The sequence below is a fragment of the Phoxinus phoxinus genome (assembly GCF_949152265.1).
Source record: "Phoxinus phoxinus genome assembly, chromosome: 21".
NCBI lineage: Eukaryota > Metazoa > Chordata > Actinopteri > Cypriniformes > Leuciscidae > Phoxinus > Phoxinus phoxinus.
This window is the reverse complement of record NC_136896.1, coordinates 12999723-13027541: the sequence shown is the minus strand read 5'-3', so window position 1 is coordinate 13027541 and position 27819 is coordinate 12999723. Positions and strand designations below refer to the sequence as shown.

The 27819-nt window shown below is 36.4% G+C and overlaps 1 protein-coding gene across 1 annotated transcript; it reads right to left on the bottom strand.

Annotated features, from left to right (window-relative positions):
- Positions 1-27819, bottom strand: opn4b (opsin 4b). Its single transcript, XM_079594819.1, has 11 exons — positions 27335-27819; positions 18858-19000; positions 17208-17341; positions 12654-12857; positions 12371-12542; positions 11958-12122; positions 10522-10629; positions 9422-9608; positions 8251-8463; positions 6279-6344; positions 1-4422 (listed from the first exon to the last, which is right to left on the bottom strand). The coding sequence occupies exons 1-11, from the start codon at positions 27476-27478 to the stop codon at positions 4237-4239; spliced, it is 1722 nt and encodes a 573-aa protein (XP_079450945.1). The 5' UTR covers positions 27479-27819; the 3' UTR covers positions 1-4236.

Below are 27819 nucleotides of genomic sequence, written 5' to 3'. Positions count from 1 at the left end.
GGGTCAAATTTTATTCAATAAAATAAATAAATGTTTTATAGTGACATCCTGAAATGCTTTTTCAAAATACAGGTTTGGAAATGTAACGACTAGTCCCGTTCTAAAAGTATGTGCTATTTATAACGCATTTCTTTCTGTAAATTGGTCAAAAATAACCTTAACAAGCTAACACAGTTTCTTCTGAACATCTGTGATAGTTCCCATGGAGGACGTCACAGCATCTGTAATCATAGAGCTTATAGTCTCTGCACAGATGCTTTCTCTCCTGTCATCAAGAATTTGTTACACTGGGTCACAGATACAACAATGCAAAAGAAGTGACAAAAGTGTAACGGTCTATCTAACAAGCTTTACTATTTCAGGCAGTTTTAATCTGACAGTTGCCAGACAGTTCAATATATTGTTCTTTACTGTTCAACATCAAAAACCATGTAAAATAAATCTGTATTTGAACTACATTGTTCATTTCTGAAAAATCATAAATATTGATTTATTTACATGCAAGCATAATTCATAATACTGATTAGAATAGAATATTTATTAACATTACCAATCACCCAAATACATCATTCAATAAATTTATGTGAAATCACACACTCATTGACAAACATTTAAATGCTTTTGGCCATACAACATGTGCATGAAGAACGGTTGTGAAGAAAACAGTATAGCACCACATAAGATAGGAGCAACAAAAAAGAAATATAAATATATATTAAATACCAAAGCTATAGAGCTATTAAATATTGTTTTGTAGCGACTCCAATATGGTCAGCAGAGATACTCAGATCACCTGTAATTTAGGTCAGAGAGTCCATGCTTTATTATAAATTGCTACAAGGGAAAGAGTCAATGGCACAGAGCTGTTTACTCCTTAATCTTATCTCCAGGGGCTTGACCTTGTTCAGAGCTCATTGTAGAAATCAGACAGAGTGCAGCCTTATGTAAATGCAGAGCCAGCAACCGCGTACATGTATACTTTAGGGCTTCTCAAGGTTTTTTCTACATCAGTTTATGGAAAAATAGCCTTTTTTTCATTTCTTTTCATATTTGTGAAATTTATCAATATAAATATTTTAGTAGTTAAATGGAAGAGAAATAGTTGAATACAATAGAAGTTTGTGAGTTTGTGATATTAGTCTTGGCTGGTGAATGAGGTCTTTATTACCGAGGTGTAAAACGACAGACAGCAGCAGTACCTCTGCATAACAGCCACTCATTATTACCATCTAATCTGGACTACTTGACCAGCAAACATGTTCAAGCTTACATAATGATTTCTGTCTCTTTTCATGTGTGGACCGTCTGGATTGATAACTGTGGTTTGCTCAGTCGAAGATGCTGTGGGTCTTAAAGTCACCATGCAACCAAAATGAACAATTCTTAGGTGTTTTTATGGAATGTTATATTTTATAAATGATTTATCCGCGCACATCAAGTCCTGCCCTACATTTTTTTTTCTTGTTTGTGAAGCCGTTTCACTTATGTCACAATTGCGAAGACTATCGCAACTTCCATTACTTTAAACCCGCAACCCGAATCACTGATGTGTCATTCACACTTTGGTTTGCTCATCACAAGTGGTTTAAATGAAACTGTAAGAATCAGAAAGCCATAGTTTATCTAGGACGTTGAAACATCAGTTATCACAATTACTGTATATGAGAAGAAACATCTAAATGTTTGGTCCCATTTTATATTAGGTTACATTACCTACTGTGTCCTTACATCAAAAAAAGTACAAATGTACTTATTGTGTTCATATTTTACTGCAAAACTCTTTTGCTGCTATTGAAGTGGGATACGGGTAAGGTTAGGGACAGGTGTGGTGGTATGGGGTTTAAGGGAAGGTTAAGGTGTAAGGGATGGGCCAACGGTGTTATTATAAATACAGAAATTAATTACAGATGTCATTACATGCATGCATTTTTACAATGTAAAAACATGTAGGGTATATACACAATAATTACATTGCATCAAATGATTAATTTAAATGCAAGTACATAATTAAGGCCACCTAATATAAAATGGGACCAAATGTTTTAATTAAAATTATGCCATATGCAGTTTTATGGCTAGTAAGAATCTTTTTCACAGTTCATCCGCCATTTTTAGGTGCATTGGTAAAAAAAATGACTGTATGAACTTTACCATGCATATTTAAATATAATATGATGACAGCTTCAGAATTAGAGTCTCCAAAATGAAGACATGACAATGTTATCACAAATATAATGAATGATGTGGCTTTTGCTGATAAGCTAACTTATCATTCATATAGCACTTGATTATGTCACTCCGACAGCGTCCAGGCAGAAATCACATGCAAGTCAGCAGGACACACTATTGAGCTACTTGATAGTGAGTGTGGGTGACTGGATATAGGTGTTCACTGCTAAATGTGTATCAATGCTAAATGAAGAGTTGCTAATCAGGTGAACATTCTGGCAACATATGCAGGTCAAGCACCCCATAGAAAATCATAAAACCTCTACGGAGCATATTTACCTCAAAATGAAAAGGTAAACAACATATCTCTCAGGAGAGACAGAGAGACTGACAGTGAATTTGAACTGTTTCAGAGACCAATATATGAGAAAGTGTATGTAACTTTGAGAACACAGCAGCCTTTTAAAGCAATGGAGCGTTCTGGCTGAGTGCTTCCCCAAAAATAATCTTGTTAAAAGCGTTTTCCCTCTAATCCCTAAGGACTCCCAGATACTGGCATATTAATCCCACTAAAGCATCTCTGAAATCCAGCAGAAAGGCAAATCTGCATCTGAAAGGTACAGTTCATTACAGCCACAGGCTCTGAGACCAGTCGTTTGAATTCAATTTTCACATTTATAGGGGCTTTGATGTTATTGTAGCCTGCACAGAGAATGAAAAACATTTAAAACCAAATAAAAAACTATTTTACATTAAGAAAGCATGCAGGTGATCACAACCATGGGGATTTTCACATGTGGATAAAGAAACATGGCACAACACAAAAGCATGAAAAATCACACAGTCAAGATAATTTGTTGAGCACACTTTCGTATTAACATTCAATAGACAAATATACGTATTGGCCTTACAGTTCTGAAAATAAATAAATAACTATGATCAAGACAGAAATGTATTTTGATCAGCAGCAAGAAAAATCATTGGTCATTGGTTCTTAAAGTGCTTATTTCGTTATGAAGATGTTGGTGGGAATACCTGATATTTTAAAGCTGAAGTGTTTTAAATAATTGATTTATTTATTTTTCAATTTTAAAATTAAGGTTTCACAATATATCCGTACCACATCAGTTATCTCCCAATATTAGAGATTTTTAGTTATTGGGTATTTAATTGTGCATGCGCAATTCCAAGTGAGCGTTAGATGATGGTTAATCTAATGATTAATCTAAAGTTAATCTGTTTGAAGTCTTGATAAATATAATCTTTATCAAATCAGAAAATTAATATACATTTTTCAGACTGTATATTATATTGTTGTGATGCCTAAATTCACTTGACTTTTTATTCATTTTTGTAATAAATAATGTAGACAAAATAGCATAGAATTTAAGTATTGGCCACTTATCGTTTATCAGCCATTACAATGAAAATATTTTTACATTTGTACATGAAATTACACACTTCATCTTTAAAGAAACATCAAAATATCCACTTTTACACCTGTAGACAGGGCTCTACATTTCATAGTGAGACCAAAAATCTCTGGCTGGGTAAAAACTAGGCGTTTGAAACTTCAAGTCACAGATCATGTGTTGTTTTTGATCTTGTGCAGGCACTGGGAACCGTTTATTCCTATGGCCTAAAGCACAACCTTCAATGGATGAAGCATCTCATTAAAGGGACGGATGTATCTGAATACATATTCAGAGCAGTGTCAATCCACAACTGAATCACTGTTTGCTGCTTTTCAGAACTGTCGAATTCTTCCCTGAGAGGAGAGGATCATCTCCACACCACTGAAAGAAGCCTGAAAGGATGTCCTGACCCTACTTTCCTATAGAAATACAGACCTTGTTCACCTTGTAGGCTGTGGTCACCCATTTTCCACTTCGAAACAGGCAAAGGTATACAACAATAACGGCACTGCCAAATTTCAGATGTCAGTTGTAACAGCATGCAGGTTCAATTTTGAGCCCTGTGTAAAGGAGACAAAATGGTGGAAGGAATAAGTCAGATGACCAAGAGTTTGTGTCCTTAAGTATAAGTCAGTGGTAGTGTAGCACGTATTCAGTCAATGCTAGCAGGGTCCACAGTGACAGAGGCTTCCTCCACCGAAGCACCCGGGAGCTGTCTGGAGGAGCCACTGCTGAGTCCTACTGAGAGGAGGGCTGGACTGGACTCTGACGTAACAATGATGGAAGGGATCCGAACCAACAGTCTTTTCTCATCATCTGTGTCTGAGACCATATTTGGCTAAATGTGAGACAGAGAAAAAACAGTGAGTGAGGAAATAAATATATATATACACACACACACACACACCGACACACACCGACACACACACACACACACACACACACACACACACACACACACACACAGTTTTTATTTTACTATGAAAAAAATGCAGAGAAAATCAAAAAGCTTACAGGACAAAGCATAACTACTGTACAACAATCAGTTATTAATGTTGTCTCTCTCTTGTTTTTGCATGTGTTAATAATTTTTAGTATGACAGCCTGGCCAAAAATTATGTCCGCACGATTTGACATGTTTCATTGCGTTTCATTTACTCAAAGCATAGCTAAAATACAAAATAATTTTTAACAAATATTAAATAATATATGAATAAGTGGAATATATATCAGTGTGTATGTATGTATGTATGTATGTATATATATATATATATATATATATATATATATATATATATATATATACATATATGGCCTTATGGGATAGTAAAGAGTCCATTGAACAAGTACTTCATAATCTCAGCAGAAGTAAGTCATCGGTATTTTTCGCCAACTGTTTTTTCCAATACTATGTATTCGGACATACTATTCTTTTGCCGTAATGTTTTTCACATACTATATAGTGGGGAAGTATTAGATTTCAGACATAGCACAGGACGTCAGATGTGTGTGTGAGATAAGAGAGACATCAAAACTGTGTAGTGTCGGGTGTAATCCAGGACCAAGGTTGGGAACCACTGTTCTATTTTAATGTTTTTTAAAAAGTCATTTATTCCTGTGACGGTAAAGCTGAATTTATAGCAGACATTACTCCAGTTTTCAGTGTCATATGATCTAAATTTACATGTATACAAAAGCTGTCTATATGTAAATAATTTTCATTATATATGCCAACGTACAAAAATGAATTCTAATGAGATCAGGCAAGGGAGTGTATGAGCAGGTATAGGACTAGCTTGTTGCAGTGGGATCAATGAAAACTCACACAGTGCACTGAAAACAAATCTTGCCAAGGTTGCCATAGTCATGTTGTTGATGCTCAGCAACATGGGGTTTTCAGCTTGATCTGCTTGAGAACTTTCTGGACTATGTGTTTGCATTCACTGACAAGTTTTCTTCCTGACATCGCCGGGTTCTAGTCTATTGCTAATAATGACACATGGGGTGACTTTGTGACAGTGCAGCTCGGCCTCTCTGATCCACACCACTGCATCTGTGTTATGCAATCCTTTATGCTCATTTTGTTGGACACAAACATCTTCTTCATTAATGCATTGAGATTTGCAAGATTTACACCAAGAGCACAACAAAATAGATCAATATAGCAAAATATACCGTATGCATGGCTGTAATATACATTTTAGACCTATTTGGATGGGACTAGTCAAGTGTTCCCTGAGGAGGTTAGATAATATTGTGTTTCACAGATGGATTTTGTGATTTTAATCCCATATAATCAAACGCATCTGTGTTTTTCTAACACACCCTCAAAAAAAGATTACAGAGCAAATTAGGCTACCTATTATTTTTCAGCATCCTCTGAGAAATCTACTGATAGGAATATCTGCTTGTGGTGTATTATTGTCACCACATTTCTCCTATTTTTGACCTTTGTTGAACAAAGTCTCATTCACTTTAATAAATTCCTTCAATCACATATAAGTCTATTTCAGTGTGTTTTGTGATGCATATGACCTTGCAGTGCTCACTATCAGAAAACAGACAATGCCATGTTAAGAACTACAGCGATCTCAATCCCACTTAAATTAGTACATGAAGTGACTGGGATCCTATGTAAATAAGTGTATCTCAAACATTATTTAGAACCTAACTCAGTCCGAAAAGAGCACTTACAGAGGACGAGAGACAACTGGACAGGCTGACCTCACCCATGGAGATCTCTTCTTTGTCGCCTGCCGTCTGAAAGAGGGAGAGGGGAGATACGAATGAAATTGGGTTTGCCATAGTTGCATAGTTCAGCACTTCTCTTTCTCATTCTTAAAGTTCTGATTAAGTTCGCACAGCGTTTAAATGGACTGTGACCAGTCAAAAGAAAAAGGTTGAAGGGCAGAGCAGAAGGTGCCACCCAGTGGACACACTGATGCTGTTCATCTTGATGACATGGGATGAGCTTCTGTTTATGGGGATTATCTCTCTAAAACCAGCAGATTAAGGCAGGAGAATTAAAGCAGGCTTAATCTCAATGTAATGGACCCTCACTTTAAAGAAATGTCATGCGCACTGATCCAACGGCGTACATCTTTCACATGCTCTACTGGCTCAAGATCTGTGTGCATTAACATTATATTAACAAAAGGAATCAATTTGATTAGAGTTCTGTTCGTTTAAATGATGGTAAAGTGTGAGCAGATCTTTTATTAGAATCAAGTGTCTGTGACTGGAAACTAAACAATGTTATTACATTGGTACACATGGGTAGAAAATCAGGATTTGTTTAAGTCCATTAACATGAGAGAGTTATTGTCTGATATTACTTTATGTTGTACAATACTTTCAGTGAAGTAGATCAATGGTTCTCAAATGGTGTGTCACCATCCAAAAATAGGTCAGAACAGTTCTGTTCAGATAAATAAAAATTCTAAAGGCAATATTATAAAATGCCACAAACCATATATTATTATAGTTTAAAATAATATAAAATATAAAATAAAATAAAACGCTTCATATAAAAATGAAAAGCCATATAAATGCAATCCAATTATTGGCCTTGACTATATTTAATAATAACACTACTACTACTTATAATATAATAATAAACAAACAAGAATGTGTTAAAATTTCAACTGGCAAAAAGCATAACACATTTCTTAATTGTATATATTTTTCATATAACAACCAACGAGTCATATTTGAGTTGATTTGATTCACTAAAAGAACTGACTCGGAGTCGTTCATTCATGATTCTTTCAGGAACTGGACTACACTGGTTGCACTGAATGTTTCTGATTCACTAAAAATAACTGGCTTGTAGAAATCGTACTACAAATTGGACTACACTAGTTGAGCTGTACATTTCTGATTCACCATTAATATGTTCTGCAAGTCATTAATTTAGGAATTGGACTAGACTGACTGACTGTTTGTACACTAGTTGATTCCCATTGTGTTTAATTCACTAATGGTACCTTTTTAATAAGAGTCAATCGTTTGAGAGCTACACTGTACACTGGAGAGCTATCGTCAGGCTACTGGTTGCACTGTATGTTTCTGATTCACTAAAAAGAAGTGTCTCAAACAGACTACATGGTCGCATGACTGTTCCTTGCTGAAGATTCAGAAGAGACGCCACTGAACAAGCAGTGCATGAAACTCTGTCAGGGTACAGTGCTTTCGATAATAAGTGTTATTTATGATAAGGTTCCCTCATGATTTATCATTCAAGTGGAAAAGAAAACATATCATTATTGAGCAGTACCAGGAAGCTAAAAACCCCTCTTTATCTGCAGCTCAAGAACAACTGTGTGTAGATTTTAGAAAGTGATAGGAGAAAAACCAGTGAAAGAAGTACAAATCTTTCTCTCAAAATGTATGTATTCAAATGAAATAACAGAAGAGCATCATTAGCACATGATATAACCATGCACACTTTTGAGGACTCTTATAATTTGTCACTGAACTACTCTGGCTGAAACCAGGGCAGTGAACTTCAAGATATGAAGGATGGAATTAAATTTCCAAATGAATTTTAAATCTGATGGAGTCGTTTCCTCTCTAAAAATGAATGTGGGCTTCCTAATTTCATAAATCAAGGAGCGCTGAGTGAGCTGAGAAGCTTCTGATTAATGAGGAGAGATATGACACTTACACTGATGTATGCACTGGTCCGGTTCACGCTCGGCTCAGTTAGACTCTGAGCTGAGGTTCTGTCGAAGATACCAGAGTCTCTGTTCTTGACCTTCAGCCTCAGAGAGCTGGTGTGCTTGACATCTGACAAATCTTTCCGGATGTCAGATGAGACCTGGCGGCTAGCAGGCCGTGAACTCACGCTGGAGAGATCTGCCTCTGTGTCCGTCCAGCCCTGTCCATACACAACAAACACTCAATGCCCATCCGATAAGGAGAGTTGCACTATTTAAGCTTAAATGAAAATCAAATAAAAATAATTGTGAGATTTCTGTGATCATTTGAATGAGGAAGGCCAGAAACATACTTTACACAATGGCATGCATAAGAGAATGTTTGGCCAACATATTACATGAGGGATAGTTGATCCAAAAAAGAAAATTCAGTCATAATTTATGCAATGTTGTTCCAAACTTGTATACATTTCTTTCTTCTGAAGAACACACAAAAAAAATTATAGTTTCATAGTATTTTTTTATTTATTTTTTGTCCATACAATGGAAGTCAATGGGAACCGAAGCTGTTTGGTTACCAACATTCCTCAAAATATCTTCTTGTTTGGTAAAAAAAAAAAAAAAAAAAAAACGTTTTTAAAAGTCATACAGGATTGGAAGGGTGAGGAATTTATTACTGAATTTTCATTTTGGCGTGGACTAGCCAGCCTTTTAAGGCACTTCAGTTCACTTAGTGGCGTCCCTACAATGTGTACTTGGTCAACATTATTAACTGCAGGGTTCAGAAATTAACCAAAAAAGTACCAACAAAAGTGATCAAAACGCCCCAGATATTTAAAATATCTCCACAGTGAATTCCTCTGTTATTTCATAATATTCTATTTTTGGCCTATTAAGTTCCAGGTTGACAAATTGATTTAATTTATTCAATTGAGTTGTCACATAAATTGACCACATGCTGTTTGTTATACTGTGTGATCAAAAATATGCGATCAAAAAAGGTATACCCTTGAAAATAATTTCCTGGGGGCAAATATCTCTCTCTAACCACTTTGTTATTCTTCTATTTACCTATAGAGGCTAATGAAGTCTCGCAAATTCAAAATGTCTTACTTCCACGTGCAAAATAAGGATGAATCTTGTATAGAGTTTGTTTCTGGTCTATAGGGGTTTTCTTACCGACTCGCTGTCAGACACTGAGGACAAGCGTGCTTTCCCAGCACGGTGCATGTTGAAGCTGGTCTCAGAGGACTGGCTAGTCAAAGTGGAGCGCCGTGTGGACATAAAGCTACTGCTCATAAACCGGTCTCTGCGAGGTACACACAGCAGCACTCCCAGACATGGTATGTACTTTGCAATGGCAGACCTGGGAGAGAGAGAGAGAGAAAGTAAGGGGTGATTTATGAAAAAAGGGCGGGAAAATTGAAAGAGGAAATGTCAAACTGCAATTCACATCGACTTTCCATAGTTATCAATTAAATAATAGTGACCTTTAAAAAAAAACATCCTTTGAGGTTCATTGGGGCAAGGGAATATTGTGTTTGTTGTGGCTTATGTCAAAACCAGACGTAACAGTTCAGATCAATCCTTTATAAGGATCTCATATTGAGGCAATAGGAATGGGAAATGATGACCTCATCATTTAGCTGCTTCATCATGAGGCATTAATCGTGTGCAGCTCACCGCAGATCTGTTAAGAGCAACACATGCCCAATGCATCCAGAGCAGATCAATCTGAAGTAAATCTGACTTTTAAAGGTCAGAATCTACCTCTGTCGTCTCAAGGTATTTGTGCTAGCACTCTGTACACAAAGCCGCTGATCAATTTGGGTCTGCCTGGCCTTGAAGCACGCAGCGTGCATGTTCGTGGAACAATGTTTCATTTCACTGGACAGGTCTCTTTGTACTGGAAACTGAATCGGTGTGCTTCAGTGCCTCAATATTCTGCCAAGGTCTTTCAATTTTTGTGCACATCTGTACAGTATTTAATATTGACAGTATTTAACAGGAACTTTTCTTTCTTTTCTTTTGACTTCTTAAATCTTATTTAATATTTATTGCTTTCACTCTCAAAGAAGCTGCTTATTTGTGTTTTATATCAGGGGATGAATAAAAGATCCAAGTGAACCGCCGCCTGCTGTCGTGTGTCTAACTCCACAACGCAGAACTGAAGTGTTTACAACTGGTGTTAACTAGTATCCGTGGACACTGTAAATTAATTTTAAATGCAGCAGAATAGATAACTATATAAAAAGGCATAGATCTCGGCATCATCCTACCTGTACTTGGGGTGAGTGATGGCATAGATGATTGGGTTGTGAATGGCGGATGCTTTGGCAATCACAGCAGGCACAGAGTTCATGTACGGTGTGAGCATGTCAGCGTATCTGTGGAAAGAGTAAAAAGAGACATATGTATTGTAAGGATGGAAATAATCCAAGATTATTTCAATGCAACAAAGACACTTTCTTTTCATTAAGACATTTCCAGCATAGCAGTGATTGGGACAATGGAGGAAATTGTGATGGTCTGATTGGTCAGTTTGAATGTCTCACACACAATTTTAATGCATTACTTTCTTCAAACCTGCATGACATCGCATCACAGCTCCACACAGATATATTTGATTACAAAGAGGTGCTAAATGAGTAAAACCATATAGTCCTTAGGAAATGTAGCATCAGGTACATGTTATCATTAATCTGTCAAAGGAAGTCTGATGAAAACAAAGCAGTTCATTTTTCCCCCACAGTCTGAGACACATTTTCTACGGGTTGATGGAAGAAATCATGAGACTAAAAGAATATAAGAGTATTTTACATTATATTATATTATATTATATTATATTATTATAAAGATTATGAACCCATTTGATCTAATATTTAATATTTTAATAATTTAACACATTTGCTTATTTATATATATGGTTCTCTAATATCAACATGCAGGTAAAGAAATAAAATATTTAATCTTTTACTAAATGTTTTTTAAATGTATTATTTTTATTATAATTTTACATCTTTATGATTTAATTATTTTCTTTTATCAATTAATGAACACCTGCAGTTCCCTCACAAACCACTCATGAACCCCCAGCTTGAGAAAACCTGATATTATAACAACAAAATTTCAAGACCAGGAAGCGACTGAAACTGAGGGCTTAAATGAGTGCTAACAAATGAGCTGATGAGTTCATTAACAAAACACACCTGAACAGAATACTAAAATGAACAGAAACCATAGAAACAAACAGGAGGGGAACGGAAGAACTAATTAACAGACTAGAAGATTAACAAGAATCAGACATGAACCGAACCGAAAAACAGATCCAAAAATGAACTAAATGTGACAAATAATATTATATTTGTGGCATAATCTTGCTAGCTCTTTGGCTATACCTTGAAAAAATTTCTGCATCTCATATGAAACACATTATATGATGATTCAGATAAATGGATAATTTTATTCTTCTATCTCTGCTTTTAGAATGTAACTTATTTCTGCCTTGAAAGTCTAGACAGTCTTTGTACTGTCTGAACTGAAATCTCTAATGGTGAATATCACGTTAGCACGGTGACAACTGAAGTGTGTTTATCTGTCAAAATTGTTGAGCAGTTTAAGTTGCTTCTGACTAAAGTCAATGCTAATTAAATAACAATCAGAAAGGATGTAATAAAAGCAATGGATTTTGGGTGTAAGGCATGTTGATTCTCACCCAGCAAAAGCAGTGAGAGCTACACAGGAGTATGGAGACCAAGAGATGACATACAGCAGGATCACTATAAGCGCTATCTTTGCCATCTTCCATTCATTTTTCATTCGGTGGATCTTCTTGATAGAGTCTCTGAGTCCTCCTTCTCCATTGATTTTTCCCACAGCTCTGTTATTCCCATCATACAGACATGTAAACAAACAGATAGATTCAGTACACACAGGAAGAGACGGAATATGTGTCAAAGCGTACAAACAGATTTGATCATCTTTGTCTTTTGTAAAGAACACAGTAACACTAATCTAAAATTGATCTCTTTTTGATAAACAATACAATTGCCCTTTGCAAAAAAAAAAAAACCTTTATGGTTCAAACCTGTGGACAAACACGCTCATAGAAATGGTAAAAGTGCTTACCTGTTGGTATCACGGATAGCCTTGAAGATGAAGAAGTAGCAATAAATGATGACGAAGAGGGGGATGAAGAATACAAAAGTAAAGAGCAGCATTGTGTAGGCGCGTACTGAAGGACTGAAGGTCATGTAGTCCCACGAACAGGATGTTAGCAAACCTTCAGGAACATACGCACCTGTGAATATAAAGCACATTTTTGTTTTTATTATATACAATTTTAAAATGAAAAGCCTCTCGTCTCCTTAGACAAAATGCCCCTGGTAAGTGAATGTTTGTAAGCACTTACTCCATCCAAAGAAAGGGGGCAGGCTCCAGCCCATAGAGTACACCCAAGCAGCGAAGAGTATCAACAGGGCTCGTTTGCGTGACATAACGCCAATCGAGGCCAAAGGACGAGTGATCACGAAGTATCGATCTACCGCAATAACCATGAGCGTGATCATTGAGCAGATGCCAAACAGAGCGCCGCAGAATGCATATAACTCACAGGCTGTGGAAAGAGAGAAATACCAAGAAATACTGTAAAAAGAAACATTATTGCATTTCATAATGCACTGATCAGTCCTGTAATAAGTCCTTCACATTGTTTCTTCCTGTATGAGTGATAAATCATATAGGCCATAAAGAGTATGTTTAAACCTCACTCATGCTCCGGAAAATAGCCTAATATTTGTTTCCCCTTATCAACACAGAAATACCAGTTGATTCGTTCAAGCTGTACATGCTGGCAACTGTGGATGCGTAATTATAATAATAATGAAAAACCCTGTAACCCTGTGAATCTATAATTGCTTGGAAATGTCACTAATGTGAACATGTTTTTCACTGCACAGATTGGAAAAAGGTATATCGAACCTGTCATTGAAAAGGACGGGCCCTATTTTAACGATCTGAAACGCAAGTGTCAAAGTGCAAAGCGCAAGTAACTTTGTGGGCGGATCCCGGCGCTGTTGCTATTTTCCCAGCGAGATAAACGACTCTTGCGCCCGACGCAAATCTAAAATGGGTTGGTCTGAAGTAGCTTCATTATTCATAGGTGTGGTTTGGGCGTAACGTGAAATAAACCAATCAGAGCGTCCTCTCACATTCCCTTTAAGAGCCGGCGCGCTTGTTCCATGGCGGATTGCTATTATAACGGCGGGTTTGCCAGGCGCACGCCAGGAGCGGTTCACAGCCGAGGAAACCGACGTCAGGGCTGTAAAACACAGAGAAGTGACATTGGGGATGATGGGAGAAACCCACCCAAATTAGGTTCGGTTAAACAGGCGTATAATTTGGGTAGTAAATGTTTAGCTAGCCTAATCTAGATTATTATTTTTTTTTTATCTAGATAGATCTTTTTCACATCTTCACGGACACAACCATGATTTCCCTCGTGTGTTAATATTTTTCCTTGTAATAATGTATGATTTGCAAAAATGAAAACTGCTGCATCTGTTTATATTAGAGAATCAAAGTGGATGCGCGTTAACATTATGGCCAAGCACGCGCCCTTAAAATACCATATCACTAACGCGCAACGCGCCACTGTCTTTAGACTGTTTTTTTTCCTGGTCAATGGCGCAATTGCTTTCTAAAACTGGAAAATAGCACCATGGAAGTTTTGCGCCGGAACACGCCTTCTCTTTGCGCTGAACCGCCCCCGCGAGCGCAAGTTCATTTCCTAATTTACCGGCGTGCGTCTGTGGAGGGAAAAGTCCGCTGTGCGCGGGTGCAAAATAGGAATGATACATGCGTCTGTGTACAAAGTCAATTGCGCTGGGTGCAAGATAGGGCCCCACATGTTTATTGGCTACTAATTTAAATATAGCTGGGAACTCATCTTTAATTGTAATTGCAGCAGAGAAGAAACAGGATCTATGTGCCGCCGTTTTTATTAATCACAAACTCAAACTGACAGAAATACTCAAGATACTTGGAATTTAAAACACGGAACAGACAGACAACTATACAGGATTAAACTCAGGCGAACATACACAGGCAAACAAGAGGAACTAATGAGACTAATGAACAAGATACATGAACTAGGACTAACACAATCAGTAACCAAGGATACACACAGGCAGGGGACGGAGGGAGACTGAACTAATTAACAGGTAGAATATTAACTAGGAAATAAACTGAGATTGACAAAAAACAGGTCCAAAACAAACTCGAAACATGAACAAATAAACCAAAATCCTGACAATTATAGCCCTGTTTCTTGAACATTGTGCAGTGTAGCTAGAGATAATGTATAAATATATGATCATGATCTTCCTGAAAGATTTATATTTTTGCTATTAATGGCTGGTTGACTGAACATTAATTATAATTGGTTGCACTCATTATAGCACTCATAAACAAATTATTGACCACAGAATGACAATTGACCAAACAGAATCAGAGAGCATTTTTAGAAATAAATTACAATCCAATTTTAAGCATTGCGGAGCAACGATTTTCAGCTTATAAAACTACAAATAGAACCTTGGATAAAATGTTAATAATGAAACAATATGAACAATGTATGACTGTAGGTGGTTGTAAGATGTTCAGTTATAAACAAGATGATGTCTAAAGGAGATAAATAAAGCATGTCAAATGCTGATCTAGTAAGCTTTAAGATCCGCAAAGGGGTCTAACTCATATCATATGATGATTGTGAATGGAGGTTTCATAGATTTCTGAGTGGGTCCTGATGTCCCGTTTCTCGACACCATCTTATAATGCTGCCCTACAGCACTGTGAGGCTTGAACATCATTCAGAAGAAGCATGGCAGATCTCTCAGAGATACCTCAAGTTGAAGAGAGACCTCGAGAGAGTTTGAGTGAGCTCATTCCACTTCATCAATCACACAGCAGTTACTTCACTTCAAAGAACACACTTTAAGTGCTTAAAAGGTTTGGAATTTAAACAAGACCATCAGTGATCAAGGGATCCACGGATGACCTGACGTTTTATCAGTGCCATTATTTGAAAGCCTAGCATTACAGCATCACATAAATTCCACGTACCTGTATATTAATATTAAATATTGAAATTTCTAACTGCAATGATATATTTAAGAGAGCTCTATAATGAGAGATCACATTTGTAATATAATGCCTTTGTATGGAGCGGTTCAGTCATGATGCACTGCTATTCTGAAAACCCATTGACCCAAAATGGCACAATATGCAAATTCTCTCTGGGTTTTAGGACTACAAACTGAACAAATGTGAAATAAACTTTTAAACAATACGAACCACTAATACTGTAAACATAGTTTGGAGACATTGGCTATAGTTACAGTTTTTTATCAATTGCTAACAAGCATCGGTCAATTACTGAAGCCACTTTTTCCAAACTCTTCATACATTCTGCATTTCCAATGAATCTTGGCCAAACTGTTAATCTCACATCCAAAACTCACTCACACCAACAAAACACTTCATATATGTCTCAAAATAAACTCGTTCCACCATAACACTGGCAACAATTCTAATTCAGAAAACATACATTTAATTCATAACACACTGACCTAAAAAAAAACACACAAACAACAGGGGACATTACATTAATGATGAACTTTTGAAGGTTTGAATGTTTGTTTTTCACATAAATATTCATTATATGATAAGAATAAGATCTTTTCATTTTACTGACTGTATTACATCATAAAGAATGAATGAGAAATGCAGCAATCTTTACATATAGTAATTTACATGCAAAAAATGAGAAGCTAACATAAGAAATAAATAAGAAAATAACAAAATCCTGGAAAAAAACAACGTTTTGAAAATGTGACTTCAGTATTAAACATGCTTAACAATTTTAAAAAAAATGTAATTTGTGAAAAATGAAAAGTTGAAACAACAAAACAAAAAAATCCTGAAGCAATAATAATTACAAAACAAACAAACATCAAAAACGTGTGCTTGAATGTGCTTTTACTGTAATCAGTTTTGAAACAGTGTGTTAGCATTCGAAGAATGTCATGCAAATATTGTGTTTTGCAGAAGTATGAAGTATGAAGTGTGAAGTATGAATGACAAAAGTGTTCATAGATTTTGGAAAATGTGGTCATTGAATGCATTTTGTGGGAAAGAAATTAAAAACTATTTCACAGTTTGGTCCGCATAGACTTCTGTTTCGCTGAATGTGTGAAGAGTTTTAAAGATGTGGCTTCAGTATTGACAAATGCTTGTTAGCAATTGAACAAGTCTGTAAGCAGTCATTCCCTTTTTTCAGTTTTGTCTGATCAGGAAAGCAAACCTCTTATTTTAGAAACTACAAGAAACATAGAAACTACAGTAAAACAATTATAATTTATCAATTAAATCATATGAGTCAGACAAGGTACTATGAAATGAATTGAATGTGATTGATTTTATATTTCCTATGATGATGAAAATATAAATCACTGTTTTCCCCATGGAACAAAGCTTGATAAAACAGCCAAAATCCCTATTTATATTTTTCTGAGCACTGATTCATCAGACTATCTGTCTGGTGAGCCGAAAACATTTTTCCAGTGCCTGCAGGTTTGGCAACATGTTCAAGCTAACCGAACGCTGATTCATTTCTAGATACGCTTTAACCTCTCTGGACACTAAGGCGTTTCTTCTCCTTCACCAGGATACAGTTATGCATCAATGCAGAATCCCTCTCCAGCTGAGATCCTTTATCATTATCTGTTATTCTTTCTTCTCATCTGCACTGGAATCAGTCTCGCGAAGATAATCTGATGTTAAAAGATACCCTGCAAAGTTTTCTTGACATCTCACTCTTTCTCAGCATCTGTGCAAGCAGAATGCTGGGAAATGAAATGAATGCTGGGAAAATCATGTGCCCATGATTTTCTGACAGCTGGATTACCTTTTTCCCCAAAGATCCATCGCTTGTGCATACTGCTGATGAAGAAGATTGGTGTCTGAGTGACACACATCAGAAAGTCGGTGACAGCCAGATTAATGATGAACATGTTGGCAGGTGTCCTCAGACTCCTACTCCTGAAAAGATGTACAAAATATCTGTCAAAAACTGTCAAGGAAAGAAGAAGCTCATCAATGGCAGTGGTGTTTTATGTTGTGTTATTAATATACAATAATGTTAAATGGAATATATTGTATAAATGGATCTAAAATGATATACATATCATCATTTTAGATCATTTAGAAAGGACAATAACTATAATTATAAAGATATACTGTAGTTTTAAAAATCGTTCTAAATATAAAAGAAAAAAGTCCATACCATAACTATAACGGCACCGAGAAACAATATTATTTGGAATCACTTTCAGAACAGCTGATGAATCAGCCAATCAGAATCCTTCCTGCTTTAAAGAGCTCAAGCATTTAAAGCGCCAGACGACAAAACTGCAGTTCAATGTTTTATTCTGTTAAACAAGGACACCTCTCTACTGTTTAGAATTCACTGCAATAGATGTTACTGGAATGAATCAGACATGATGCAGTATGTTTCAATATATTTTATGTCTTTTTTTTTTTAATACAAGTTAAAAATACAAGAATTTGTATACACACCATCCACTGATAAAGATACAATCAGTTGCGGTTGGTCCAATTGTTTATATAACATTCAATTTTTAGATTCAAAATATATTTCATATAATACTGTAGAAATGTAGTAAATTGCTGTCTTATTCAGTTTTGTATATTGTTATTGTTTTGACAGTTTTGAGTTTTTTGTCAAAGTGAGAAAAGAGTTAATGTAATTTGAAAGATGTAGTATTGAATGCATTTTGTGCAAAAGCAACGATAAATGATCCACAGTTTAGCCCACATATACTTCTGTTGTGCTCACTGTGAAGAGTTTTGAAAAAGTGACCTAAGTATCGAGAAATGTGTCCTAGCAACTGTAAAAAACTGTAATATATTATCATTGAATTTTACGAGGTGGCTAATTCGTACCAATTTCATAAATCGTACATATTTGACGAGTTGCCAAATTCATATGAATTCGTACGAATGACCTGCCCCTGACCCCGCCCCTAAACCTACCCATCACGTGGGTTTAGACAAATCGTACGAATTCGTACGAGGTTGTACGAGTGAGGTCGTACGAATTAGCCACCTTTTAATCACTCATACAAATTCGTACGAATTGGTCATGAGATAATGTTGGTATAGCTACTGCTCTTGGTGATAACAGGCCTTTACTTAGAGATTCCCAAACTTTGGAAATTTTTATATAAAACAAATATTTTACCCTGAGATTTTAAATTAATATTTTAATAACATACAACATGTTATTAAGTTATTCTAACTAAAAAAAAAAATTATAAAAAAAAAAAATTATATATTTATATATATTATATGTTATATGTATATAATTAACTATTAGCTTTTCATCAATTTATCAATCCCCTGGAGTGCTCAGTTTTGGGAAAGCCCAGTCTAAATCTTAATATGTAGTTTGCAGTGCAAACAGGACTCCAGATGAGCAGATCTAACATGAATTTCATTTGCTATCACAAACAAGATATAGCCTAACTGGACTCACTTGCAGAAGGCATACATGACCAAGAAGTTTCCCACCATGCCGGTGATGCCCACTGCCAGAATGACAGAGCCGATGGTGTAGTGAGCGTGGTCTGGGACATCCACAGTGGGGAAAAGACGTCGAACATCCTGCACCATTGCCACCTGTGGGCAGCGAGAGAGAGAGAAAAATAATGCCAGGGGTTGCTTTCAGATCAGGACAATGTACAGTACTAAATGACATTGAAACTTAATAATTGAGTTTTACATTACTTATAAAGTTATTAATATCTTAAATCACCAAGATACCATTAGTTTCAAATCCCATCTCTATAACACCCATTAATACATCAATAGCCATGCAGCTGAGATGGAATTAAGCAGACATATTTAGTGTTTTTGAAGACGCAGTGGATTGTGCTGTTGCATTCACTTATTAGTGTGTGGAACAGAGAACACAAAAGCTTTTAGAATGGCAAGCGGTGCTCGCTTTTGGTTTTTCACCCTTGTGTCACGCTCAAGAGGCAACTCTTAAGAGGCAATTAGTACATCAAACACTAGTTCCATTCACCAGTGTCAACGTCTTAGTAGGCCACTTTTAGCCTCAATTTATCCATTTATACTTCTATCAATCATTGAACCACTCTATTGACTCGAATGGCTGAAGCCAGCCAGAGCAAAACAAGTGAATTGACACTTTATAGGTCACTTTCATAGTTAGAGCATACAATGGATGAGTAATACAGACTAGTAAATAATGGCAATCATTGACATTTCTCATAAATAAAACACTCTGCTGTACAATGACTGGGGGGGGGGGGGGGATATTGCAAGACTGCTCGGTATCTCGAATACAAATTGAGAGAAGAGGACATTTTAGAACTAATGAGTTTATAATCTGCCACATATCAGTAGCAGATTAATGCACTGTGTGTATGTGGACATCTTTGCTCATGATATAACAGACGGAAAATAAATAGCATCTCATTGAAGATCCCCCCTCCACTTCTAATCGAAGAAGAATGCTGAAAACTGTTTTAGTTATACATTAATACATTTAGCATTAAAACTGATGATCATGCTCTTGAAAATGATCAAAAGAACATCTGACCATCTGACTTTGATCTAAATTGATTATATAGAAATAGTGCAGAATCTAAAGAATCCTAAAACTGTCTGTTTTTATCCAGGTTTAAATTGGATTTTGAATCCCAGAAGTGGGTTAAACTATGAATCCTATTGTATTTCCTACAACCAGCTGAGAATAAAAATAAGCTTAAAACAAAAGCAGGTGTGAGAACCTTGATAAGATAATGCTGATCTTTTTGGTCACAACTAATCCTATCAGATGGCTCTTGATCATCCAATTTTTTAGTCAGTGTGCTATAATATGTCATTTTAAGTAACAGAGAAAAGAATGTTTGAGCGGGTAAATTTGATTCCAAATGGTGATTCTAAATTAGATTTTAAATGCTTACCATTTAAGAGAGAGAGAGAGAGAGAGAGAGAGAGAGAGAGAGAGAGAGAGAGAGAGAGAGAGAGAGAGAGAGAGAGAGAGAGAGAGAGAGAGAGAGAGAGAGAGAGAGAGAGAGAAAGAAAGAAAGAGAGAGAAAGAGAGAAGAGAGAAGAGAGAGAGCATTTTTTTCAGCTCAGTCTAAAAGACTTGTTCAAGTCGAAGCCCTGAACAAAAGAAGACAACATTGTGCTTCGGTAAAGCTTGTGAAGAACCTTGTATTTACCTTTGGTCAATCATGAACACTTCATAAATTGATCCGCACTTCAACATGCGATTCTCTGCTTTATTGGTCTCAAAAGTAATACAATAATTGGTTTGCAGCACATGATTACGCATGTGGTTGCAATTCCCCAAAACAAACTTTAACATTTTGTTTAGGTTTCAATGAATTACATTCTCTGCCAAGATTGCTATTCATTTCTACCACTCAACAATCGGTTGATCAATCAATTGACAAACCTATACCCAAATGATCAACAGATTAAAATCCAATTATTTCACACCCTGCAAGACGTGATTCAGCAAGTCACTCACTATTCCTGTCTATCCACCCATTCAGGTCTGTATGCAGGCAAGCCATGTAAACATATCAGACTATCTATAAACACACAGCTCTTGCATGCAGTGTTTTTCATTCATTACTTTTTCTTTACACAGTGCGAGGTTTGCAGAAATCATGGTTTGTGGCACAGATGCTCTCCTACAATGTGATAATTTATAATAGGAATCAGGTGTTACTCACTCAAAATCAAAACTGAAATCGAAAATATAATAATAACACTGTTACCTTGTCTTTTCCATAATTTTAAGGGAACTCAGAGTAGATTTATTCACAGCAAACAGTGCCATTAGTATGCCAATGCTATACTAACATATACTGTACAACAGAAAAAAAGGGGGAAAAATCAGTATTTGACAAATTTAACTCTGTTTAGTATGTACAGTAATTACAAAACAGATTTTTAAACGTTCTTTAAAGAAATTGATAATTTTATTCAGCAAGGACACATCAAGTGATCAAAAGTGATAGTAAAGGCATTCATAATGTTACAAAATATTACATTTTAAACAGATTATTATCTTTTAAACTTGTTGAAAATGCGTTGTTATCATGGTTTCCACAAAAAATATTAAGCAGCACAACTGTTTTGATAATAAGGAATAAATTATATTAAAAAATATATTCAAATAGAAAGAAAAAAATTCAATTGTAAAAATATTTCACAACATTACTTTTTATATATAATAAATATATCTGATAAATATAAATATATTATATATCTGTATATCAAATACTGTAAATGCAGCCTTGGTGAGCATAAGAAACATTCAAAAAATCTTACTGATCCCAAACTATTGAATGGTAGTAATATAGGCAGTAGCTATTCAAATGAAATAACCACCCAAAAAACAACGGCACAATTTCCAAAGACATACCTCAGAAAGCAAGTCAGAAAGCAGTGTATCCAATGCACAAGCATGGCCTCGACTGTCATTTCACCTAATCTGAAGAGACAGAACTGATATTTGCTTTAATCTTCATATGTCAGTGCTTCTCTGTAAGGACTATCGATGAGGGATTTGAACGAGAGCATGCGCTGCTATTTGGAGGGAGGATTCTGCGGCACAAATAGATGAGAAGTGCTCTTAAAATGTCACTATCACTTAGATATTCAGTGAGTGATATACAGAGACAAGGAGAAAAAGAGAGAAAGACAGAAATGGATAAAGCAGAGGAAATTACACTTCACCACAGCACAATGAGCTTATTTGACCCATTAGTTGAGATTGATGCCATGGTTTTTCATTTTAGGGCCGCTGTTGTTTAGTATAACACCAATGCACAACAATTGTTGTTTGCATAATTTAAAAGACTGAGAGCAACAGATTGTGTTGAATGAACTTGTTTGTCTGTGCCCTACTTATTATCATAGCTTGTGGCTGGTAGAAACAGTCTGGATAAGAGCAAAGCGCACACAATCAATCACAAATCCGTCAGCTGACAGTTTCCTGATCAGTGAGGAACGTCTCTGAAGCCGACGGCCCCAAACTTCTCAAGCAGGAACTGTGATAAAGGATGGCTGATCCACTGATTTGAAAAAAAAAGTTTCTTTTTGGGGAGATTATCTGCCAGTCCAACAAAAGCTGAGACCTTTCCACAAAGAGCAGGGGTGTATTTCCTGAAAGAACTTTCCTGAGGGAAGGTGAAGTTGAATTCAAACTAAAGTTCTCAAACTGCGCAAATTCCTGTTGATTGATGTCTACAACATTACTAGGGAAAAACATTATACCGAGATATCGAGAGACAATTTTCAAAAAGCACTTCTCATTGGCTTCTCATTGGCAGTTCTTACGGTAGTGAATCAGTATTTAACCCTCAGATGTGTGTCTTCACTACAGTGGACAGATCTTTGAAAGCCATTTTTAGCCATTCCAGGTGTGATGCTACATCCAAAATAACCTGGGTTACCTTTGACCCTTAGGCTGTGTGTCCAACAAAGCATCTTTAGCCAGCTGAAAATGGCAGGGGTTCTTCTGAAAACGTATAGCCACAGGTGTTTGAGAGCGCTTCTTTCAGTTCTTTCAGGCTATGCTACAGAATATCAGTGGAAGTGTTACTATATCTCATTTCACAGGTAGTGCGTTTCTGAATATAAAAATGGCACCACAATGTACTTGCTTTGGCCCTTGTTTTAAATGATTTGTCATTGTGCAAGCAGGATGTGATTGTTACGGTCACCAGCTGGAGTGTCCTTGAGAGCCACCAGAGGGCACTCCACATCAGACTATTGTCATTCCCTCATAAACTACATCTCCCATAATTCTCTGCCTGGACTCATCAGCACTCTTTGTTTTCACCTGTGTCTCATCATCTTGTTGACTCAAGCTATATAAGCCTGGTGCTTTCTGTCATTCCTTGTGAAGTCTTGTTTAGTGTTTGTACAGCAATTCTGAGCATGTTTGTATTCAGTTTCTCCTGTACCCTGGGCTACTATACTATACTATACTGGGCAAATTTTACACGGTTGTCACAGGCAGTTTTGTAGTCCGCGGGTTGAAGCGACCACCCAACCACACACCCCGAAGGTGGATTTTTACCCCCTGGAATGTGTTTGGGCTATATAAACGGTGCTTCCATTGAAAACAACTGAAAAAACTAACAAACGCTGGCTTAGGGGAAAAAAACACTTTGGTGGACACACGGCCTTACACTAATTCTACATGACTGTCCTCTTTATATGTCATTGTGTCTTTATCAGTTTATGACAAAATTATGCCCCAAGCACCTCTGGACTATTTAGCCTTCTATAAATTTCACATTTCTGATGCACCAAGCACTTCTGGAATATTTAATATCATCATCTATTGCAATTGGTGAACTTTGAGAAGGATACTATTCTTGTTTTGAAGTAAAAAGGTTTGTTCCTTTTATAATTAAATCATTAATGCTTCAGATGGTTAGATACATTTTCTAAAAATCTCATTGCAAAGATTTCAGTTGAATTGCTCTACCTGACATGGCACATGAAGGAAAGTCTTACACAGCACTTCTTTCATTATTATTCCATGTCTTTGTCAGGAGGTGAACTACTGGTTTAATGGCTAAGCCTGGTAGAGTATAACGTTAGCAACGTCAATGTCATGCTAATCAAATATTTACCTTACGGTGTACGGTGCTATGGTTAAAAACATTTATCAGATGCATAAATATAAAAATATTAAATATTAAAAATGGTATTGTAGTGGTACTAAATAATCAACAATATGTTGTCCACAAAGAACCAAACTTTGAAAGGCCCATAATGGCTCATTAAAACCCTTTTTCCATTAATGAATGTGAATATATTTTATGTATGTGAGGATACTTTCACACTCTTGCTCTCTCTATGAGAAAGAAATCTGATCCTATATGTCCCTTCAAGGCATGTCACTAGCTTTGCACAATCAGACAGAAACATCAGGACACATAAAGAACACCCACCATGAGAATTATCAATTCAGATGTTGAGAAGAATGCTAATGTCCAGAAGCCTTTAAGGACCCGGCAAAGTCAGTGGAGCTTGAACAGATGTTCTGTTTACATCTCTCTCCCTCATATTTTCATTGTCTTAGTCTTTCTGATGTTTAAAATATACATCTATATACCAAAAGTATGACAACATCCAAATACAATAGCCAGTGCTTAAACATTTAATGTCAAATCAATTGACATTAGGGAGTCAGGGCTCAGAAATTGTATAGGTTTCTATCAAAGCATGCAGGAGAAGTCTACCTCTAAAAACATTAAAATGCTATACAGTAATAAATCATTTTCTAGCACTGCTTCCCAACAGAATAAGCTAGGCTGAAATCCTATAACCATCAAAAATCCAAAAGAACATTAAAGCAGGACAGGGGCATGTTGGCCTTATGAATTAACCAGAAAAACTTGCACTATTGTTTTTTTAAGATTTCAGAGTAAAACAGCATTTATTGTCGAAGACAAACACATGCTCAATTGATATTTTCACTGTTTTTTATTGTTGGGGAAATGCATGCATTTTACCTTTTTTATTTAAATAAAAAAGTAGCTGATTCCACCTGTTATTTTTGAGACTACATGGGCATCTCTCAATTTTTATTTCAGGCCTTTGGATTAGGGGATTTATGAAACCAAATATATAAAGGCTAATTGTCAAGCAGTATCATCACATAAACTGTTTGACTGATAGATGATCAAATATTAGCTGTGGGCAAACTGTGAGAGCCTCGCTGAAAATTGCAAATGTATTTGGCACAGTTATAAACATCCTATTATCTGTAGTCCCTGTACTACCATTAACTTTCACTTTTCCTTTCAAGCTCCTTTTTTAAACTCACATTTGTATCACTTTTTATCTCCCACACATTGATCCTTTCCACACCTGGAATCATAGGCTATTTGATGGACTTGTGAGAGGTGAAAACAGTTACGCAGAATATAATAGTATAGCAGCTGGGATAACCACACAATGACACAAGGTTCAGATGAGAAAATACTTCCATACCCTAAAGTGCTCCATAGTTGGGTGAAAATAGATTCACAATGAATGCCGTTGATGTTTGAAAAAATAATACATGGATTGAAGAATATCAAACTCGGCAAATGGAAGATATAGAGGTTAAGCTTTGTATTCACATCACCTCAGCATATTAATGCAAGCTCCTTGTTGTAGAAATGATATTTAAAAAATAAAGTCTTGATTCATGAGAGGAACAGGGCCCTCGTCTGTTTGAAAAAGGCCATAACACTCATTCATCATATGGCACTATTCCCCTAACATGTGTGTGGAACTGTCAGTAAAGCAGCAGCAAGTAGTTTTTGTTTTCCTGGATAGTAGAAAATGTTGGTTTTAAAGCTCTCAAATGGGATAAAGCTCTTCTTCATTATTATGCTATTTCAATATCATTTGAGGAAATGATATAGGCTAAGGCAAATGTTGCTCTCATGCACGAATACATTATGCATGTTTGGTATATTTCATTTGTTTTGTTTCTTCCCGAATTAATTTTCAGTATGTCCAAGTACTCGTTTTAATCGGCAAACAGGAAATATCCAGGAATAGCGTAGCCTACCTCTTTAAGAAATTAATCCCATGTGCGACATCCCCACATGATCATATAGGACTACTTTTATAACTGACATTTGAATATGGCTGATATGGCTGATTCTTACTCAGCCTGCTTTGTCTAGGTCTGATAAAGCTCATTGCTGAATAATTCCAGGGTTGTAACACCCCTGGTGTGTGTGCGGGTGATAGCGCAGCTGCAATCCAGCTGCGTACCATATCACGAAGACACCTAACAGATTAGACATATAGAGACTTGATCCAAATATATCTGCATTTTATCACCATGAGAAACGAGTTCTTCAATTATTCTTAAAAACAGAGTGTCTAACTGCATAAAATGTATTTCTAAAAATAAATGAATAGGCTACATGTGGACATTACAGAGAAATACGGAATAAAAAGACAAAATGCCATTATATTTAGTTTACTCTGTAGACTAACTTTATTTAATACATGCTAACCATGAAACATATTTCTGATGTTGAGCAATAACTCCAGTCCTCGCTATAATTTCACAGAATGGATACATAGCCGAATTCATTTCGACATTTTCCAACTCCAACTAACGATATTTTGAACATAATTTCACGCAGTAATTTTAGGTCATGTTCCTAATAAAAACGAGCATGAAGTTCCCTGGTTCATACTTTGTTGGTCTTGTAAGACATTATGTCTCAATTGTATCTTTTGACAGGTGCGAAACGTTTCAATGCTTCATTAAACGTACAATTGTGAATCAAATATATGTATAACCATGCCACGCACATCTAACTCTCCAGAGGCTGTAACAATGAGGCGTGATTAAGTAGCTAAAACATTTATAAGGCAAATCTTTGCACTTCCATTTGAAGATTTCCATTTCCATAGACTTAAACTGAATATCTGAGGTTCCTATCCTACAGATATAAAATAATAATAATAACGTTTGGTAATAAAATTTGTAATTAGTTTTAAGAAAAGGACATGTTTAAAAAAAAGCCGAAAGTGAATGATCGTTGACGCAACACGCAACAACTTCTAACTTTTGTGGATACTGAAACGTAGGCTACTAAAGCGCGTTTAAAACATAACTCTTGCATATAGGCCACTTCCATGTAGTCTACTTTGTTTTGACTACCTTTTTGGAGGGAGTCATCCCAATTCGCATCCTTTCACCTGAAACAAGCTGAAACGGATTAACTTTCCCTCCGATTACGCACGCGCTCTAACTATGCGTTAGCTTTCAATATATATATTTTTCATTTTTAGTGTGCGTTAATAATATACAACTGTCTTAAAATCCAACACACATGATCATATATGTTACAACAGAGTAATATACGCTTAGAGAAGGATTAGAATCCGTGCGCACCCTACCACTAAACACATTCAATACAAACTCCATCATCTTACCGTAGTGGCTGGCGCGGGCAGCTCCATCAACTTGTGCGCGCTCACTGCGCTGTAATTCCACGGGGCCAGTGTGTCCGCACTCACCGCGGTGCTGTTTGGGACTTGAGTGGGGATTCCCATGCTGACCGAGCGCGAAGCGTTCATCGCAGTTGACACGGCTTGCGCCGTGAGAGGAGCTCAGAGTTGGTGCGCAAAAAGATTGAGAAACAGCATTACTATATGAGAATGTGTTGGATGTCTTCCTCTGCCTATCTGCCTGCAACCTAGAACTAAGCTGCCAACTGCGCCCAACATGTGTGTGTGTGATGAGTTTGTCAATGCCAGTAACCATGTGCCGATTCGAGTATGCATGAGGAGGAATGCTCAGTTAAGCAAACTCAAGCATCCCACATACACAACACAACAACAGCCCTGTGCTAAGCCCTTCATAATCACACCAAGCGTAAGCCTTGTGTGCCTGTTTGCCCATATGTGAAAATGTGCCA

Excerpts from the sequence above, each read along its gene's own strand:
- opn4b (XM_079594819.1), bottom strand. The coding sequence starts at position 27,478 with ATGAACGCTTCGCGCTCGGTCAGCATGGGAATCCCCACTCAAGTCCCA. Across the intron at positions 19,001-27,334 it reads TGCCCGCGCCAGCCACTACG|GTGGCAATGGTGCAGGATGT; the intron begins GTAAGATGATGG and ends CGCTGCCCACAG. Across the intron at positions 10,630-11,957 it reads GCTCTCACTGCTTTTGCTGG|ATACGCTGACATGCTCACAC; the intron begins GTGAGAATCAAC and ends CTCTTTCCACAG.